The sequence below is a fragment of the Pseudochaenichthys georgianus genome, chromosome 22 (assembly GCF_902827115.2).
Source record: "Pseudochaenichthys georgianus chromosome 22, fPseGeo1.2, whole genome shotgun sequence".
Classification (NCBI taxonomy): domain Eukaryota; kingdom Metazoa; phylum Chordata; class Actinopteri; order Perciformes; family Channichthyidae; genus Pseudochaenichthys; species Pseudochaenichthys georgianus.
Genome location: NC_047524.1, coordinates 1398145 through 1420499, shown reverse-complemented (window position 1 = coordinate 1420499; position 22355 = coordinate 1398145). Strand labels below are relative to the sequence as shown.

General features: G+C 42.7%; 1 protein-coding gene across 1 annotated transcript in view; it reads left to right on the top strand.

The window, feature by feature from the left end:
- LOC139432909 (alpha-actinin-1-like) overlaps positions 1–22355 on the top strand; it is a 42681-nt gene extending 20326 nt beyond the window's left edge. The window contains exons 2-3 of the mRNA XM_071201662.1: positions 19784–19898; positions 22213–22355. Of these exons, the coding sequence (XP_071057763.1) occupies positions 19784–19898; positions 22213–22355 (258 nt within the window). The remainder of the gene's footprint in view (positions 1–19783; positions 19899–22212) is intronic.

Below are 22355 nucleotides of genomic sequence, written 5' to 3'. Positions count from 1 at the left end.
ACACACACACACACACACACACACACACACACACACACACACACACACACACACACACACACACGACCCCCCCCAGTCAGCTGACAGTCAGCAGTGAAAAGCGCTGTGCCGCACATTTCCCATAATGCCGAGCTGCAGCTGACTCAGGGTTCCTGTGTTCTGACTCCACTTCCCATCATGCCGTCTGGCATCTGCCTGCTAAGGAGCTCAGGCAGACTTAGCCGTTATTCAGTTGCTGAGTCGCTAGGAAAATGACTTTACTGATGTGGAGTGGAACAAATAAATCCTCTGTCCGCTTTTAAATACAGTTTTATAGAAATGTGTTTATACTGGGAGTCCACAGTTTAATTCACTTTCTTATCAACCTAAAATACTTTCTGTAAAATGTAATTAAAGGTTGCTTGATTATGACAAACTATATAAATTGATATATTAAATGTAATCATGTACTTTGGAAATACTATGATTTATTAAACTTATTATTATTAATAATAATATTAACAAGTATTATACTTTTATGCAAACAAAAAAGAATACAAACATTTATTATAAATAATATATAAATACATTTAAATCAATAAAAGATCTGATTCAATAATAATATGTTGCACTTATTATTATTTTAAGAATGATTTTATCCATTTAACTGACTTTTAAATATATTTCCACCGAAAAAAAATACAAAAGAAAATTAGATAAAGAAATAATATAAAAATAAAATAAACATTTAAATAAAAACAAATAATAACATATCAAATAAATTATATATAACCTTTAATTAACTTTATTGCACTTCTAAAAGTGGCGCAATACATTTTTTATTGCATCTATTTTGTTTTTCTTATCGTTTAAAGACAAACATGTACTTGTAATAATCGCCCAGCCGTAGTTAGTCCATAAAATATAAATACATTATCTTTACTGTGCTGATAATATTTAAATTAAAGTGTCCCTGCAGCTGTGTGAACGTCCCTGTTAGTTTAAAGAAGTCTAGTTAACTGCAGGCTGTAAATGACTCGCTTGTCTCTGTGATGCCGGCTATATTTGAATAGCATGTGCACGGTGATTTGCATCCTGTTTTGCATTCTTGTTTTCTATGAGATCATCAGAACAGAAAGGCTTCTTCTTCTCTGTCTATCACCTTCAGCTGGACTTCTGTCATCTAATATGCAGGTTAAATGCAGGAGAAGTAACTGAAGCTTAGAAATACTTGAGGAAGTCAAATAATGCTGCATATGTTTTTAGATGAATGTTGTTCGCTGCAACACAGTGACATCACTATGGAACACTTGCGCTCCTATTGGCTAGCGCTCCAACACATTGCACGTGATAGGCTAAGGGGCGGGACATCTCTAAGGTGTTGACCAATCACAACATAGTCGGCCAGCTAACCAATCAGAGCAGACTGGGCTCTGGTTTCAGACAGAGGGTGAAAAGAGGTGCTGCAGCACAGGCAGTATGAGAAAAATAAAACCTGAACATCAGCAGGAGAGGACTCTTTAAAGTAGAGACACTACATACTGATACACACCTGAACATCAGCAGGAGAGGACTCTTTAAAGTAGAGACACTACATACTGATACACACCTGAACATCAGCAGGAGAGGACTCTTTAAAGTAGAGACACTACATACTGATATACACCTGAACATCAGCAGGAGAGGACTCTTTAAAGTAGAGACACTACATACTGATATACACCTGAACATCAGCAGGAGAGGACTCTTTAAAGTAGAGACACTACATACTGATATACACCTGAACATCAGCAGGAGAGGACTCTTTAAAGTAGAGACACTACATACTGATATACACCTGAACATCAGCAGGAGAGGACTCTTTAAAGTAGAGACACTACATACTGATATACACCTGAACATCAGCAGGAGAGGACTCTTTAAAGTAGAGACACTACATACTGATATACACCTGAACATCAGCAGGAGAGGACTCTTTAAAGTAGAGACACTACATACTGATATACACCTGAACATCAGCAGGAGAGGACTCTTTAAAGTAGAGACACTACATACTGATATACACCTGAACATCAGCAGGAGAGGACTCTTTAAAGTAGAGACACTACATACTGATATACACCTGGACATCAGCAGGAGAGGACTCTTTAAAGTAGAGACATTACATACTGATATACACCTGAACATCAGCAGGAGAGGACTCTTTAAAGTAGAGACACTACATACTGATATACACCTGAACATCAGCAGGAGAGGACTCTTTAAAGTAGAGACACTACATACTGATATACACCTGAAAATGAGAAATGATGGAGGTTTGAAGAAGCAGCAGTTTTAAAAAAGGATTTCTGCAGAATCCTTAGAAATCCTTAACTTCCTTCCCTCCCCTCCCCTGTGAATCGTGGACTTTAAACTCTCACATTTTATGTGGTGTGTGTTTGTCGGGTCCTCGCTGCAGCCGGGCCGTTTGTTTGTGTGTCTCTGGGCATGTTGTCATGGTGACCGCCCAGTGTTCGCTGCTCTGCGGCATCTCAAACGACGATCGCTCTCTCTCTCTTTGTGGCGACGAAGCTCGGCTGCAAGAGAAGATCTACTGCCACTCTGTCACTGTGACGCACACACACCCACACCCACACACACACACACACACACACACACACACACACACACACACACACACACACACACACACACACACACACACACACACACACACACACACACCCACCCATGAATATGCATAACAGCCACCACACTGTAAATATCAGTGACAGTGCACGTGATGAAATAAAAAAATTATATACTTTTTACATTTGAAGTAAAATGTCTAATAAAATATATTTAAAAAATGTGTTTACAAAAATAAGAAGTAAATATAATAATGTGCACTAAAAATATACAATACAATTATTTCTAAAAAGATAAGAAATTAAAGTAAGAATAACATTGAAATTAATAAATAAAATAACATATTTATACAAAAGAATCTTCACATTTTACTTCAATTTAGGTAAAAGATCTGAGGACTTCGTCCACTGGTGCTTTACTGTACAGTCTCTCTATTCAGACAGAGTGTGTGTGTTTGTGTGTGCATTTGGCTCCACGTGCGCGCCCCTCGTGCACGCTTGGTTCGCTGAAGCAGCAGCGAGCAGAGAGATAAGTGTAATGGGATGAAGGTGCTGAGTCGGCGGTCTGCATTAACTGCCTGTTTGCTGCACCTGAGTGTGTGTGTGTGGTGTGTGTGTGTGTGTGTGTGTGTGTGTGTGTGTGTGTGTGTGTGTGTGTGTGTGTGTGTGTGTGTGTGTGTGTGTGTGTGTGTGTGTGTATCTGGAGTTAGAATAAGTCAACAGGAAGAAAACTGCAGAGGAAAATAAAAGCAGCATCATCAGCTTCATTGAATTGTATTGTTTGCACCATGAAACGAATCAGCAGAAACACATTGCCAGTGCTGGGTGTGAAACATCCTGAGGACCAATCAAGGGACAGTGTGTCTTTAAGCGTCTTTAGCCGCGTTCACACCGCAGGACTTTCCCTGGTACTTTAGTTCCGTTAGTACCAATAATGTCGCGTTCACACCGCCGGGACTACTCAGTGCCGGGAACTCTTTTGGTACTTTTTAGTCCCTGCTAGAGAGGTGGTACGAACCTGGTGACAAAAGAGTGCCAATTTCTATTCTATTTCTATTGGCTGGGCGAATTGCAAACCACGCCCCGTTAGACTCTGAATTTGTTTTGTTAGGCAGCCATTTTTTTCCTCGCTACAAAACCACATCCACACCTGAGCGAGTGGTTTTTTTGTACTTTAAAGCAGTTATGACCACACGTACTACAACACCGGAGCGGTGGAATGATGAGGAAGTGTCGGCGCTTCTGGCAATTTACTCCAAGGACGGGATGCAGCAGCTTCTACAGAAAGCAGTTCCCAACTCCAAATGTTTTGAGCGATGTTCGCTACTTGAGCTGGGAATCGTGCACAGTGCACACGGATGCCGGGTAAAAATAAAGAAACTCAGGCAGGACTATAAAAAAATTGAAGACCACAATAATAAGAGTGGTAACGATTTTCTATTGTTATTATATATATATATATATTGCCACTGTTTTTTAATACTGACACCTAACTTGCACTAAGGCGTGTCTGCTGCTATATATATTGCCACTGTTACATTGTTTTGAAACTACTTACACTTTATTTTACATTGCACACTGTTATTTAACTTCAATTTACATGCATACGACACACCTGGAACAGCATGATGCCGTTATTGTTATGTCTTGACTGTGCAATAAAACAAACAAACTGGCGAAGCTTTATTTATTGTGTCCCACCCCAAATTTGCAGAATAGAAGAATGTGAGAGCAGACAGGTGTCGGTGGTTGAATTGATCAGAAACACAAGTCTTACACACATAAACACAAGTAATTTATCATGTCATTTGTTTTAGATAAATAAGGGAAAAACACCAAACAAGGGTTGATTTCCTTTTCCAAGATCAGCCTGAGGGGGTAATATATAATAAATACATAAAGATAAAGTCCATTGTTATAATGGAGTATTTTATTTGTAAATTACCCTTATGAACTCCATCATGTCTGAGGTCGGAAAGTAAACAAACGCCTCATACAGCGGATGGGCTTTATACCCCCTCCCCCCCCCCCGTGTAGTTCTTCTTCTCTCGTTTTTTTGTTGTACTCGCCGTGAAGTGGTTTTGCGGCCTGCCAGTAAACCCAGAGAAGAAGAAGACGAAGTGACGTCAGCGTAATGGTACCTCAGGGAAAGTACTGCGGTGTGAATGCGATTGGCACTAGCCCCCTGGCGGATTTAGTGCCGTGGTACTTTTGTGGTACTTTAGTGCCGGCACTAAAGTACCGCAAGTCCTGCGGTGTGAAAGCGGCTTTTGGGTTCAAGAAAAGCGCCATAGAAATAAAATGTATTATTATTATAACATGAACACAGAACACTTGGCGTAGACTGTAGATCTGAAATGAGTAGTTAATCTGGAAATAATTAATTGGCATCATCAACATGCCTGAAAAAGGCTTCTTTATGGTCCTCTAATGTGAGGAAGTCTTCTGTTTTGTAACTTTGCAAACTTAGTATCCAGTGCGCTTTAGAGGAAGGAGTCAGAGGGGGCTGAGCGAGGAGCCTTTTAGCCCTGTTCTGACTTTTGGGGGTTTCTTAGAGTTGTTTTTGGTGTTTTATAGGTTTTTGTGCATGTCTTTGAAAGGCTAACATCCCAAAGTTCCGCAACAGAGCGAAGTCAATATGTTACACTCACGCTCCTATTGGCTGGTGCTCCAACACTTTGTACGTGATAGGCTGAGGGACGGGCCATCTCTAAGTGGTTGACCAATCACAACAGAGCCGGCCAGCTAACCAATCAGAGCAGACTGGGCTCTGGTTTCAGACAGAGGGTGAAAAGAGGTGCTGCAGCTTTTTGAACATTAAAGCATGGAGACATGTCCCAGTAGAGACACCACATACTGATATATACCTGAACATCAGCAGGAGAGGACTCTTTAAAGTAGAGACACTACATACTGATGTACACCTGAACATCAGCAGGAGAGGACTCTTTAAAGTAGAGACACCACATACTGATATACACCTGAACATCAGCAGGAGAGGACTCTTTAAAGTAGAGACACTACATACTGATATACACCTGGACATCAGCAGGAGAGGACTCTTTAAAGTAGAGACACTACCTACTGATATACACCTGAACATCAGCAGGAGAGGACTCTTTAAAGTAGAGACACTACATACTGATATACACCTGGACATCAGCAGGAGAGGACTCTTTAAAGTAGAGACACTACATACTGACATACACCTGAACATCAGCAGGAGAGGACTCTTTAAAGTAGAGACACTACATACTGATATACACCTGAACATCAGCAGGAGAGGACTCTTTAAAGTAGAGACGCTACATACTGATATACACCTGAACATCAGCAGGAGAGGACTCTTTAAAGTAGAGACACTACATACTGATATACACCTGAACATCAGCAGGAGAGGACTCTTTAAAGTAGAGACACTACATACTGATATACACCTGAACATCAGCAGGAGAGAACTCTTTAAAGTAGAGACACTACATACTGATATACACCTGAACATCATCAGGAGAGGACTCTTTAAAGTAGAGACACTACATACTGATATACACCTGAACATCAGCAGGAGAGGACTCTTTAAAGTAGAGACACTACATACTGATATACACCTGGACATCAGCAGGAGAGGACTCTTTAAAGTAGAGACACTACATACTGATATACACCTGAACATCAGCAGGAGAGGACTCTTTAAAGTAGAGACACTACATACTGATATACACCTGAACAACAGCAGGAGAGGACTCTTTAAAGTAGAGACACTACATACTGATCTACACCTGAACATCAGCAGGAGAGGACTCTTTAAAGTAGAGACACTACATACTGATCTACACCTGAACAACAGCAGGAGAGGACTCTTTAAAGTAGAGACACTACATACTGATATACACCTGAACATCAGCAGGAGAGGACTCTTTAAAGTAGAGACACTACATACTGATATACACCTGGACATCAGCAGGAGAGGACTCTTTAAAGTAGAGACACCACATACTGATATACACCTGAACATCAGCAGGAGAGGACTCTTTAAAGTAGAGACACTACATACTGATATACACCTGGACATCAGCAGGAGAGGACTCTTTAAAGTAGAGACACTACATACTGATATGAACCTGGACATGAGTATAATCGGCCCCTTTTACATTACAGTGCAGTCCACCATTTTGTGTCTCATAATTTGTCTTTTATTTTGGTTGTTTCCTTTGTTGTCATTTTATATCAGAGCTCATTAGCGCTTCTTAAAAAGTACAGATATGTTCCACCGTCTGTCTGACACTTCCTCACAGACTGTAGTTTTCCTTCTCCCTCCCATCATGTCTCTTACCTCCCACTCACAGCCGAGGAGTGTTTGAGTCTCTCTGTCCTCGTTCAACTCTCAAGTCTGTTCTGGATCGCAGTCGGTTTTTATTTTTAGGATATTACACACATCTGATATCAGCCGAGAGCACGGAAAGAAATGCATCATCGTCATCACACCGTCTTTATTTACTCCTGCCAAGAGTGCGTGTTTGATATAAAAAGTGATGGACAGATCGTTCAGGGGGGTTTTCTGCAATTCTACACAATAAACTATATATTTTTAAAGTCTTTTAAAATCTCACACTCCTGTCCTCTCTCGAACCGATGGCAGTTATATTTGATTTAATCACACATGCAAGTCATATCAAATGAATGGCGGGGATAATTGTAGGTTCCTTCCTATCATGAATAACGCAATCTTCTTGAAGTGTTCTGTACATGTCTGTCCTCAGTCTTGTGCAGTAGGTGTTGAAGTTACAACAGATGTTTTCAAGTGATTAAAAGAAGAGTTATTGTCAATGCAACACCAAAAAAATGTGCAGATTACAAGGGGTTTTCACATCGGTTCCACGCCCTGGAATATAAATGTGTACCATGTATTCTCTACGGCTATAAAACATCAGATGTATGCAGGATTTAAGAGGGGTAAAAGGTTAATGTTCACAACAATTACAGTTAAAAGTATTTAAAGTAAAGATTCCAATGTTGTGTTCAAGCCTCCTGCATGCATTGTACTTTATCAGGAGAGACGGTTTTGATGTAAGAATACATGTTTATTGCCAGGAATACACAAATGAATGTAATGGAATTTTGGCGATTAGGCCCCGTTGTGCAGGAAGTATCATTCGGGAGGAGAGAACCGATCCGATGAAACCCCCCGAGGTCTAGACCCTGGTGGTGGTGAATAGATGGTTCGGTCTGAAGGGGAGGGGCTTAGCTTGACACTGGTGGTGAATAGATGTTTGGGTTCGGTCTGAAGGGGAGGGGCTTAGCTTGACCCTGGTGGTGGTGAATGGATAGTTGGGTTCGGTCTGCAGGGGAGGGGCTTAGCTTGACCCTGGTGGTCGTGAATGGATAGTTTGGGTCGGTCTGAAGGGGAGGGGCTTAGCTTGACACTGGTGGTGGTGAATGGATAGTTGGGTCGGTCTGAAGGGGAGGGGCTTAGCTTGACCCTGGTGGTGGTGAATGGATAGTTGGGGTCGGTCTGAAGGGGAGGGGCTTAGCTTGACCCTGGTGGTGGTGAATGGGTAGTTGGGTTCGGTCTGAAGGGGAGGGGCTTAGCTTGACACTGGTGGTGGTGGATGGATAGTTGGGGTCGGTCTGAAGGGGAGGGGCTTAGCTTGACCCTGGTGGTGGTGGTGAATGGATAGTTGGGGTCGGTCTGAAGGGGAGGGGCTTAGCTTGACCCTGGTGGTGGTGAATGGATAGTTGGGGTCGGTCTGAAGGGGAGGGGCTTAGCTTGACTCTGGTGGTGAATGGATAGTTGGGTTCGGTCTGAAGGGGAGGGGCTTAGCTTGACCCTGGTGGTGGTGAATGGGTAGTTGGGTTCGGTCTGAAGGGGAGGGGCTTAGCTTGACCCTGGTGGTGGTGGATGGATAGTTGGGGTCGGTCTGAAGGGGAGGGGCTTAGCTTGACCCTGGTGGTGGTGAATGGATAGTTGGGTTCGGTCTGCAGGGGAGGGGCTTAGCTTGACACTGGTGGTGGTGGATGGGTAGTTGGGTTCGGTCTGAAGGGGAGGGGCTTAGCTTGACCCTGGTGGTGGTGAATAGATAGTTGGGTTCGGTTTGTGAGAATAGAGTGATTGATTAAGCTAGGGAGTGACGCCCCCGATCACTTATTGAGAGGTAACATAGAAATAGTAAATTAATCATGAAAGACGGTCCTGGTTGAACTTGCGCTGAGCTTCATCTGTTCCTGCTTCTCCTTAATGTAAAGGTCAGCTCTGTTAAGGAGCTTTGTTTTTGTCAGTCTCCTTTGTGTACTGGTCAGACGGGTTGAAGAACACTTCTGTAAAAAACCTTCTTTCAGGCGTGAATCCACTATTTGCAGTAATGTTATTGAAAATAGATGATTTTCCGTGAAATTTAAGCTCTTTTTAAATGTTTCAGAAAATAGTTATGACACAAGGATTATGAGATGATGTTTGTGTTGCTTTATGATTATGAGTCTTTATTTTGGCGGTTTGGCTGTTTTCTGTCCATTTATGGTAATTGAGTGTATATTTGGGGCCATTTTGTTACTTTTTAATGACCTGTTTGTATATTTTTCTGTAGTGTTTTTCCCTCTTTGTTGTCATTATTGACTCTCTTCCTTATATGTGTCTTTGAGTGACAGTTTTCAGTTTTAGGCCAGGGGGGAGGGGACACGTTCATGTTCGGAGATGACTGCGAAACAGCTATTCAACTCTAGAACAGTCCTTTTAATCTTATTAACAGAAATACATTTGGAAAGTTGTCTTCTTCTGTATCATTGATACAACCTTGAGCAAGGCATGCCTCTGCACCACTCCCCCTCTTGGGGGTGGAAGCACAAGATTTGTTTTGTGTTTGCAATTTACACTCCTGTTTTTTGGGGGGGTTTCATGGGGACATGAACTTGGAGATGTCTCTTCCTGTGTCTGATGCTTCAGATCCAGCTCTCTGTGAACTCGCTGGAGTCTGATGCCGCTTTCACACCAACGCGGTTCCAGGGCCGGTTCAGAGCTAGAGCCTGATAAGTACCGTTTTTTCCTGTTCACACCGCAGCGGAGCCGCCTCTAAGCACCAAAAGATTGTCGGCCTTGAAGCAGGAACCGCATACGTCACGCTTACGTCGGAGGGGGGCGGGATCAACCTGAGCAATAACAGTTTATGGCGAATAAGGCAAATGAAAGTTGTAACACTTTATAAAGTCAGGCAACGCTAACCAGGCTTCGTGTGATTCTGTTTATTTGTACCTTACTTTGACCATCCGTTCGCTGTCATTGATCATTGTGGAGAGAGGCAGACGTGTTGTTTTGTATTATAGCAGCTATCGGATGGAATCAATACGTGGGCTGCACAGGTTGTCATGTCCGACTATCACAAGTAGAATCATAATGAAAGATACGCAGGTAAAATGTTCCTGTAGAAAACGGCTTATGCCACAATAGGATAGCAATAAGTAGTCAATATAGTCAGTTTAGCTTCGGTTGCTATGGTAACATCACCTATTTTATACCAGAGAAACCTTCATAACAGCGTTGTGATGCCAAACCGGCAGCGGTCGCTAAATGCCGCTGAAACATATTAATAAGATAAGATAAGATGAACCTTTATTAATCCCCGAGGGGAAATTCAGTTGTACAAAGCAGCAACAGGGTAAGCGTGAAAAAAAACAGTACAGCAAAGATTCACACAGATCAATAAAATCTAAAATAAATAACATAAAATCAAGGAAATAATGATAATAATAATAAAAGACTATGAAAATAGGAGATAAATAAAAATAAGAGTAAAATAACTGTCAGCATATATACATATTTGGTCATCATCTAAGTTATAAAGTGCATAATAAGTTAAACAATGAACCACGGCACAAAAGTATAAGGGTTGAGAAGTAGTTATTTAATTCAATCTGGCTTTGTGTGATTAAAAGCAACGCGATCATCGACCCGACGTCGTTGGGGAGAAAATCAGCTACGTAAACGGCGAGGTCATGACGCAGCCGCGGCAGCACCGGTCGGGCTCTGGGCGGTGTGAACAAAACGAGGGGCTGAAAAGAAAAACCGGTTCCGAACCAGAAGAGCTCTAGCACGGAGCTAGAACGGGAACCGCGTTGGTGTGAAAGGGGCATGAGAGGAGGAGGAAGGTGATGGAGTTTACTTTTCCTGGCACCACAAACTATTTCCACCCTCACTCTGTCTGTTAGCCGCAGAAATAAACTCAGTGAAAAGACACTTCCACTTTCCTGCAGAGGCCCGATTCCCCCCGACTCTTTCTCACTCAGCTGGAGCCGGGGAGGCTTTAATGCTCAGGGTTTGATTCCTCTCTCCTGCTTTATTAACCGTTCTGTCGGCTGGAAACACATTTATAACAACGTTTTTCTTGTATTTTCTCCGTCTGTTTCTGGGGTTTTGTCGGGACACGAAGCTTTGTGGCGTTGAAAGCGTCTCCCTGCTCTGCCTCTCGTCTCCTTGGGGCTCAGATATGGCTGCTGGCTTGTTTCAGACAGGATTGTACTAACATGGAGCTGGCAGAGAGGCAGGACATATTTTCCTAAGTGAGGTTGATTAATGGAGTGAGGAGAGAACAAGGGGGGGAGAAACGGGAGCGAGGAGAGGGGCAAATAACACTAAATGTGATTGCAAGGGGTGGGTGATAAATCTAATATCACAGTATACGTTATTCTATCACAGTAACGGTTTATATTATTATACAGCAATTGTTCTGTACATTTGAACTCTCTATGACAGTAAACTGGATATCTTTGTCGATAAAACAGGACATTTGAGGACATCATTTCTGGCTTTTATCTCAAGAATGTCTAGTAATTGGATCTTATTTTGGGTTGCTGAGCCAAAGTCAAGAGCATAATGGTGCACGATGCATAAAAGTTTGACATCTTGTAAAAGAGATTGATGTCCCTTTAACCACACGGTTTATGGTAGTGGCTTGTTATATCAGCCTTTGGTGGTGGTTGCTCGGTGAGTAAGGAAACACTACACATGTTTATGTGTTAGTTCAGGTTAATAGTAACTATAGATTGTATTAACCAGACTGCACACTCTTACTGTGAAATGCAGAAACGTCATCAGCAGGACATCACATGCTCTCCAATACGGAAGAGGATTAGGGCCACATGTTTTCTGAATTTTAACTTAAAGGGGACCTATCATGCAACATTCACTCTTTGATGTCTTTTATACATAAAGATGTGTCCCCGGTGCGTCGGGGAACTCACACAGCGTCAGAAAATAAAACTCTTCTCCTCCGTACCCAAATCTTTTAAAAACGGGGGTACAACGAGCGGATACAGATTTGCTGCCGGTATTACGTAATTTCCAGTGGCGAGCCGTGACTTTTATACCTAGGCCCTCTGAGGCCTACCTTTTGATGATCAAATCACTCAAACACAAAGTCCATCCTCGGGTCCTTCTGGATGAAGCACTTGATGGCGGGTCATGCAGCTGATCCTTTGCCACTCCAGTTTATCATTGTAACTCAATCTTGAAAATGACTCTGTTAATAATTTCGCAACGATGTCATCACTATCACTGAAGTGAGCCATCATGAACGAATTTATGCTAATCATAAATCTATCGATTAGATTATAAATTATAAAAGTAGGGTAGACATGTTGATATTAATTATCCGGCTGAACAAAACGTGCATTTATCTAACAGGTTCGACCACCCTGTGGAGAAATCCCATTGCTTTTGTGTCGAGGGAACCCGAGCGCAGCTTACTTCCGGGTTTTAGGACGCGTTGCTGGCGTCGCTCGCTTCAAAAGTTGAGCAATGTTCAACTTTTGACGCCTCGGCAGAAGCGTCAGCCAATCGAATCATATGTCAGTACAAGCTCTAGCCAATCAAACCACTGCTTGTGTGTCAGGGGCGGGAGATTCATGGGTTGGTTGTTGGTCGAGTGTCAGACACGCCGCTGTGTGGACTCGCAGAGACGAGCTTCTTGCATTTAACCCTTCACATTCAAACAAACTGAACAGGCAGATTGGAAAGATTTATTTATTTATTTGGAAATTTTATTTTAAATCCAATTAAATCAAGTTATTTTGGTAAAACTAATGAAAAATATAACTAAAAGTTGAAGTTTGAGAAAAAAGTCAAAACTGAAGAGTCCTGAAGAAAGTCAGGATTTCTAGAAAAAAGTAAACATTTAAAAAAAATCTGAAAAAACTATACATCCTGAAAGAAAGTCAGAATAATTTTTATTCTTAAATTATAATCGCAAAACATTTTGAGAAATAACATTTTATTTCTGAAAAAAATATAAATTGTGGAAAAAAAGGCAGAATTCTGAACAAAATATCAAAATTCTGAACAAAATGTCTAAGAAAAGTTTGTTTCCCTTTTTATATCCTATGTAGGAGATCCTCCTGCAGTCAGTTTCACTTTGACGCGCTGCACTCAGAGCGAAACAGACAGAGTTTAAATGAGAATATTTCTGGTTGCTGGCGAGCAGGAGTCGATCTCACAGCTCTCAGAGATTCACAGCACACATGGCTCTGACACAAATTGTACGAGGACAGCAGGATCACACATACAGTACCCACTATACACCGAGAAGTAGTGTATTTATACTGCAAACTGCCTGTAAGCTGCTCCACTGCTTTAGCTAATGATGCTTCAAGAAACACTTTCACTGTGAAACAGCTGTTTACATCACATGCTGGGGTCCGTGAAGCTGTTTTAAGGCCCTCTCACAAGCCAAGTCTGTTTTAATCAAATGACATACTTAACACGGTGCAGAAGATGTATATTACAGAAGTATTACAGCATATGACGCCTGCTCTTTCCTAGCTTGTTTTGGATGTCTTTCTTTAAGGCATCTTTTCTGCTTCGAGTCAAGATTTTTCTGTAACTCTCTATTGTCGGTTCTGTCTTGCTGCAGTATGTGTTCCAGTTGCAACAACTGTTTTAAATTTCACGTCACAGCTAATCCCTACAGCCTCATGCATTCATTGTAGATTCTCCTGTTCTTTATTCCAGTAAAGGTGAGCATATGTGTGTTATGATAACAGAATATCCCTCTGCCTCTTCCACATAAGTCACCCATGACTACTACTTCTTTGAGGTCGATTTGTGTCTTAAGTGGTTATATTGTGCATTTCTTTCTAGTGTCTTTGCAGGCATATTGTGCAACTCCATATTTAGATATGTGGCCGTATTGCCCTGCCGTAACCTGAATACTCTGTAATATTCAAATGTTACATAAATCTGTTTTCTGTTGGTTCGGTTTCTCACAGTATTTCTGTCCACGCTGGACTTTCGGCCCCTTTTTCCCTTCCTTTTTCCACTTTCCCACCACTTACTGTAGTTCAACGCATCCAAAAAATTACCGAAAGGAAACCCAAATGCTTTTAGGGAAATGTCATTTCTCCAAATTTTAGCAAAGGGTAACTGAGAACGATGACCTTTAATATACCTATTATAATTCTGAAAGCTGGACACAGACAAAGGATCTTAATATATTGTGTGATCGAAGGAGAATGGCACACATGTGTTTTAAGCAAATAAGACATTTTTATTGAGTAACTCAATAAAAACAGGACCAGACAGCTGAAAATGTCAGAAGGCTTTTGAGTCGACCCATGAAGAAGTCTGGGAGTTCACAGGAGGAATGTGGGCTTGTTAAATGTGCAGGAAGGAGGGTATGAGTTTGGCTCTGAGGCTGAATTAGCCTCCTGCAGCTCCGCTAACTCTCCGGGTCACGGTGCAGCCTGCCGACACCTGCGAGTCACATGACCTCTGAGGAGTGTTTGGTCAACACTGCTGACCCTTCAGGTGTTCGGGGGGGGGGGGGGGTGCTCTGCGGTTCACGACCTGGAGTTATTGCTCCACTGGCTGCAGCTGCAAGATTAATGCATTGAGTGGGTTTTTGTTCGTTAGACTGAAATAAGGTCTGTGGCTAACACAAGCTGAAAAGATTTAAACGCTTTGTTCCACGACATAAAATACGCCTGTAAATACTCCACTGGTGAATTTAAAAACTGCGGTTGCTAGCAAGTGTCTAAATGAGACGACTAACCGTCATCACGCCGAACGTTAGCCGCCTTTAGCTTAGCGGTGGTGATGTGAAGTCATGTGACCGTGCTGTAGTTCCTTTGTAGCCCAACAGTAGCCGCCTTTAGCTTAGCGGTGGTGACGTGAAGTCATGTGACCGTGCTGTAGTTCCTTTATAGCCCAACATTAGCCACCTTTAGCTTAGCGGTGGTGACGTGAAGTCATGTGACCGTGCTGTAGTTCCTTTATAGCCCAACAGTAGCCGCCTTTAGCTTAGCGGTGGTGACGTGAAGTCATGTGACCGTGCTGTAGTTCTTTTATAGCCCAACGTTAGCCGCCTTTAGCTTAGCGGTGGTGACGTGAAGTCATGTGACCGTGCTGTAGTTCCTTTATAGCCCAACAGTAGCCGCCTTTAGCTTAGCGGTGGTGACGTGAAGTCATGTGACCGTGCTGTAGTTCCTTTATAGCCCAACATTAGCCACCTTTAGCTTAGCGGTGGTGACGTGAAGTCATGTGACCGTGCTGTAGTTCCTTTATAGCCCAACAGTAGCCGCCTTTAGCTTAGCGGTGGTGACGTGAAGTCATGTGACCGTGCTGTAGTTCTTTTATAGCCCAACGTTAGCCGCCTTTAGCTTAGCGGTGGTGACGTGAAGTCATGTGACCGTGCTGTAGTTCCTTTATAGCCCAACAGTAGCCGCCTTTAGCTTAGCGGTGGTGACGTGAAGTCATGTGACCGTGCTGTAGTTCCTTTATAGCCCAACATTAGCCACCTTTAGCTTAGCTTAGCGGTGGTGACGTGAAGTCATGTGACCGTGCTGTAGTTCCTTTATAGCCCAACATTAGCCACCTTTAGCTTAGTGGTGGTGACGTGAAGTCATGTGACCGTGCTGTAGTTCCTTTATAGCCCAACAGTAGCCGCCTTTAGCTTAGCGGTGGTGACGTGAAGTCATGTGACCGTGCTGTAGTTCCTTTATAGCCCAACATTAGCCGCCTTTAGCTTAGCGGTGGTGACGTGAAGTCATGTGACCGTGCTGTAGTTCCTTTATAGCCCAACAGTAGCCGCCTTTAGCTTAGCGGTGGTGACGTGAAGTCATGTGACCGTGCTGTAGTTCTTTTATAGCCCAACAGTAGCCGCCTTTAGCTTAGCGGTGTTGACGTGAAGTCATGTGACCGTGCTGTAGTTCCTTTATAGCCCAACATTAGCCGCCTTTAGCTTAGCGGTGGTGACGTGAAGTCATGTGACCGTGCTGTAGTTCCTTTATAGCCCAACAGTAGCCGCCTTTACCTTAGCGGTGGTGACGTGAAGTCATGTGACCGTGCTGTAGTTCCTTTATAGCCCAACAGTAGCCGCCTTTAGCTTAGCGGTGGTGACGTGAAGTCATGTGACCGTGCTGTAGTTCCTTTATAGCCCAACATTAGCTTTTACTTCAGAAATCATACAGTGGTTTTAATATGTGGAGCTTATCCTGCTGAACTAAACGTGTAAGTATCATAAACGTTTGTTTGACTCAGAGATGGTTTTCTGAAATCACATGGAGAAATCCTATTGAACCAGGGAGATGATGCATTCAGGTTCAGCCTGTAAAAAAATGTCATCCTTGACACTTGAATGCCCGATTTAAAATTGTTTAAAATCACTAAATTGCAGGAAATGTTCTTATAAAATGCATGTGTTTTGTGTCCTTAATCACATGAATGTGTTAGAGGCGACTGTTGGCTACCAACTGGCTTGGGATGGACAGTGACATCAACACTATACAATTCATACATGACTGCAGTTTGTCTTACTCAGCACAACATAATAGATTGTTGAGGTGGAAAGTTGTCATGTCAACGGTTGCTATAAAACAAATAAAACTGTACACTAAAGATCGTTAAAGGAGAAAGTAATTTCCCTATGTGGAGTAGGTAATACACAGAGTACAGAAATAGGCTTTTAATATGGTTATTTCATATGAAATATTAATATATTGTACAACATAAAAGTTACATGACTGATATCGTGATGGAAGATCTTTTGGCGTATCTCCCAGCGCTAATTCACTTTAACTGCTGACACCGCAGCTCCTGGCCGAACAGTTTAAGTCCTTGGCAGGCCTCTAAAGGCACTATTGATCAGGCCTAATTGAAATATCTATGTGCCTGTTGGAGCTCGCATTAAATCATGACAAACTTCAGAGAAATACAGAACATCTTGGGCGTGTGTCGGCACATACATATCCAGCGCTGCGCTAACCGGTGCAGATAAAACGCCATATAATAATCTTCTGCAGGATCCTTTTTACTCCACCACACGCCAGCACACATCTGAAACCAGGCTCTGGTCGTTATTGATAGCCGTGCAAACCTCATGCCACTTTATTTTTAAAGACTGATCTCATGGAGGAAGTTCCACAAGTGCGCCAAACTGGTGGCTTTTAAGTGGCTTTTGTTCGACGTTAGCCAGCGAGAGGACAGTGCGGGCTTTCATAAACGCCAGGCTGTGCTCCTGCAGGTCCTCGGGTGGAAACATGGAAGTTTCAGGGTGTAATCAACCCCTGGAACCCATAAAGAGGCGTTCACTGCTGGGTGCACGGCTCGTCATGCCAGCTTCTGTTTGGGCGGCTTGTATCCGGCTCCAGATGTTTTCCGTTAGCATGTTTGTATGCAGCAGAATCCGAGACACGCTACACCTACTGTCGACAGTTTACAAAGCTCCAGTGTGAGGACAGAGCTGCACACACGCTTGTTAGCATGGCAGGGAAAGGGTGGGAGTGTGTGAATAAAGCAACAGGAAGCATGTTTTATTAGTCAACAGGTCTGGTGTAGATACAAAACAACACACACCGTGCTGGCAGCGATTCGGTGTCTCGCCAACACACATTCAACACTGGTTTGAGATGTTAGCATGAGCGCTAACCACAGCCATCTGCTGCTCTGTTAGATGTTGGTCCACCACTTTGGAAATATCTCAACAATTATTAGACGGATTGCCATGACATTTTGTACAGACATTCATGGTTTTCAGTGGATGAATCAAAGTGAATTTGTACTAGTAAAGTATCTCCTTAGTTGTACTCACAGTTTGGTTGTGTGTCTGAGCCGTTCCATCGATCTGTTTAAAGCATAGGTTTAAAGCTAATATTGTTTAGCCTACTACTGGAACCAAAAGCCTAATATGTTTTGTGTTGAGTAATGACTGTATGCTCAAGGACCTGTCTTGGTTGCTCTGATTAAATCCGTTTGAAAAACCTCTTGTATTCACTGTTAGACATCGTCGACTGCTTCAGTAGCAAAATACAAACAATGAGCCTTACGTCGTCTGTTTTTGGCCACATTTTGGCCTTTGTTGTGTCTCAAAAAGTGACATCGGTACAGAAGTTTGGTCTTATTTAGAAAGGGAGTACTTAATTAAGTTTATACATATATATATCATTCATACACACACATTATTAGGAAGTTGGGCACGATACAAGATTAATAAATCCTGTTTTTTTGTTGCCGTTGTTGGCCACCATTTTGACTGTAGGGAGTGGAACATAAAGTGAGATTCAACTCAATCTGCGGGATCATTTCACATTCAATTCTGGTTTACTACAATTCTGGTTTACTACAGTGGTACGAACCTTAAATAAACACATTTCCCCCTGATCTAATTGCGATATATGGATGTGACGAAGGTAACTTCGTCACTATGGACTGACGGCTTCAGGCCGGGTAATGGGGCACTTTATTAGCGTGATTGCACAGTGTATGTTGTCTGTGGCTGATGATTGTGTGCACCTGGTGTCCTGTGTTGTCTCCTCCCCCCTCACCTGGTGTCCTGTGTTGTCTCCTCCCCCCTCACCTGTGTCTTGTTGTGATGATTGGAGTGTGGGTATTTAGGCTCTGTTGCCCTGTCTGTTGAGGGGGCTGGGGGTGTGTGTGTGAGATCTTTGTGGCTGCAGGATGTGGACAAAGAGAACAGCAGGATTGGGACTGTGAACTTTGTGCCCATGGTTTTTAATAAATGCCCACGCCGGGTTATATTTTTGGACGTTCTGCCTCTGCCTAGTGATGGCGAGATGAAGCTTTGAACCTTTCCAGCCAATTGGTTCGCAAAAGGCTTCATTTGAACACAACCCCCCTGCTGGTCAAAGTGTGTAAAACAGGCAGATTGGACATCTCAACAGTGTGCTCTATCTCATACCGAGTTCCCAATGAGTACAGCCTTAGAATAACTCTAAACAACGAACATTAAATCATATTTTCATGTTAACAATATTGTATTTATTCCAGTTTAATTATTGTGATTGAAAATCCTAAGGACGCTGGTAAACATTGCAAAGAGGGATTTGTATTCCTTAATAATATTCATAAACGTAACCATGTTGTAGCCTGAGAAATGCTAAACCACATCAAAGAATACATTTATTAACTACATTATCTCATTTAGCTGTAGCTTTTATAAACATCAAAAAAGACGTATTGTTCAGTCGTTGAACCAGGGACGCTGCGTCATGAGTCAACTGCTTTCCAGCTGAGCCACAGCACACACACTAAAGCTCCCTGAAAACACTGTAAGATATGTATTCCTGTATTTATTGATGTTTTTATTCCTACATTTATTTATGCTTGTATCTATTTATACTTATGACATGTTCCGACCTCTATATGAGTGAGGGTCTGAGCGCTCTTGATTCCATCGTGTCACCGGGCCCGGGTACAGGAGGGGTAATATGGTTCTTATTATACATCCATGGGTATTATGAGCGTTGTGGTTCACCGGTTCAACCGATCTGAATCGCTTCGTGAAGCAGTCACGTGGTATCGACAGGCAGCGAGGCTTCGTTTGTCATCTATGACGTCACTGGCCCAAAACGATACGAGCCTCGATACATGCTTCACAAAAAGCTTCGGGATTACTCGACATGCGCTCCGAAGCCTCGGCGCAATACGTAACATCACTACCTCTGCCTCCTTGCTTGGTCTGGGCCGCTCAACGGTCAGCTTCACACTGGATCAGAAGGATGCCTAAATATCATGTTCATGATGCTGGTTTGTGGAAGTCTAAAACTGTGATGACATGCAGAGACTCTGTTAGCATCACAATCCAAGTGGCTGAACACTTCGACACCACGGCCTGCTGCAGTGTTTGATTAAATGTCCGAAAATACAGTAATTGATGCCATTTGTTCTCTCGTTTCTGCAGACATTCACAGCGTGGTGTAACTCCCACCTGAGGAAAGCAGGAACGCAGATCGACAACATCGAGGAGGACTTCCGGGACGGACTGAAGCTCATGCTGCTGCTGGAGGTCATCTCAGGTAATCAGAGGTTTACTTAACCGGATTACTGGGAGCAGAACGGTCCCCTGCTGGGTCTGGAAATCAGGAGCAGTTTGACTTTTGGGGAAATGTTTTCTGAAAGTTAGAAGAAGAGTTGGATCCAAACCGAACGTCTGTTTCCATTAAAGTGAAGTCAAAACGTCTTCATTTGTTTTACTATTATGTATTTTCAAGTTGATATTTGGGCAGTAGTGATATGCTTCTTCTAATCTAAGGGTGTTTCTCAATGTCCAGGACGCTTCCTTGGTAGCACATGTACTGTACCTCTGAGTCAATTCCTTCAGAAGCGAGGCAAGAATCCTTCCTAGCCTCGGAAAATGAAGAATTGTGGAACAGGCTAACAGGTGTGCAGGCATACTTGCCAACCCTGCCGATTTTCGCGGGAGACTCCGCGGTTTCTCCCGGTTTCCTCCCGGTTTCCTCCCGGAGTCATATTTCTCCCGCATTTCTTCCGATTTCTGACTAAATCAGATTTACACACGACTGTTTCCACTCTGACTTTATTACATCTACACCATTGTTTGGTTTCCATGGTAGCGCGTCTCTTTAGTAGCGTGTGCAACTAGAAAAACAGAACAAGAATCGACAACTTGACCCTCTGCCCACTCCTTTCCTGGTCCAGCCCACACGCTCCATGAAGAGGATGGTGCTACAGGCCGCAAGGCAGTGCACTCAGATCTACAATAAGCATGTTAATGTTAATCTAACAGCTCCGGCGATGATCCACTAGCACCCCCCCCCCCCGCGGTGGTTTTGAAATGCTCCCGATTTCTGAAGTCTCAAGGTTGGCAAGTATGTGTGCAGGTTTGCGTCATGTGCGAGGCCCCGCCTTAAATGGAGCGTGATTTCCGCCAAAGATTTTGGAAATTGCATTGTGGGGATTTTAAGACCGCGGAGGACACACATGTGCAGCCTCAAAATGTCCCGCAACGAAGGACGCCGGCCTCGGTAGAATTCCAAGGATCCTGGACATTGGAACAGTCCTTCGGCGGGACTCGATGACGTAGCATCCTTGAAATAGTGTTCCTCGACATTGAGAAACACCCTGACTCTCTGCAAGGAGGCGAAAAATAGTACTGCCAAAAATGACAAACTACTGCTTTAAGGCAGGGGTGTCAAACTCAATTTCATCACGGGCCAAATCAGCGTTATGGTTTCACTCAAAGGGCCGGTTGTAACTTTAAGACTATATAAAAATACATATATAAATATTTAATATATAAAATAATGTATTATATGACATCATTGCCTCTGCATTGGATTATTATCGGATAGGGTAATAACTTCATAATTAACTACGTCTGAAAGCAGAAGTCTAGGGCAAATAATTGCAAGTCTCTTCAGTGAGAATGTTACAACATGATTTAAAAAGAAATGACATTTTGAAATAAAAAGTAACTTTAAAAAAAAAATCTAATTCTGAGAAAAAAAGTCTAATTTGAGATGCATTGTGGGACATGTAGTTCATGGGCAACATGCTTCTGTAAAGTAGCATGTAACCGTATAATAAACATTATTATATTTTTTGCAAGCTCTTGCGGGGCCACATAAAATGAAGTCGCGGGCCGCATTTGGCCCCCGGGCCTTGAGTTTGACACCCCTGCTTTAAGACAAGAAATATCACGTTTTGTTAAAACAGTTTTACTCATAATGAGGAAAGTTGTGCACGAGCAAAACCTGTAACCTTATGCAGCGTTAATACCAAACCTTTCTCATGCAAGTTTAACCTCGGGATCATTTCTATTCTGTCACATTCACGTAACTTCACACAGCTGAATTAATCTGCTCTACCACAGCAGTATTTACCGAAATAAACAGTTTGCTTGGTTTTAATTGCAATAAAATGTATCAAAAGGAGGCCGACAAACTACATCATGATGCTAATTTGATACTAAGTCTGATTCATGCTTTGTCATGTCTGTCGAAAGACTTTGAAAATGCTTTCTTAATGGAGTGTGGAGGAATCAGGGCTATGCTAACACTGTAGCTACACTAACAACACTCTCAATAATGTAATTTAAACTACCAACGACTAAGTTAATACACAGATGTCTACAAACTGTGTTACTTTAAGACTCGAACAGCATTTAACACGTTTCATATTATTGTCAATTGTGACTTTATCAATAACCTTTTTGAGTCTTTTATGATTCAACAACGCCAGGAAAATCGAAACGCTGACAGCCATTTGCAACATACTGTAGCTTCGCACACATGTCTTACTTAAGGTGAACATTTAAGTAAGACTTACCCATGATCCTCTCCGTCTGCATCCTTGTGTTTTCCTCTGCAGGTGAACGCTTGGCCAAACCAGAGAGAGGCAAGATGAGAGTCCACAAGATCTCCAACGTCAACAAAGCGCTCAACTTCATCACCGGCAAAGGAGTGAAGCTGGTGTCCATCGGAGCCGAGGGTGAGTGGAGGATCTCTCTGTGA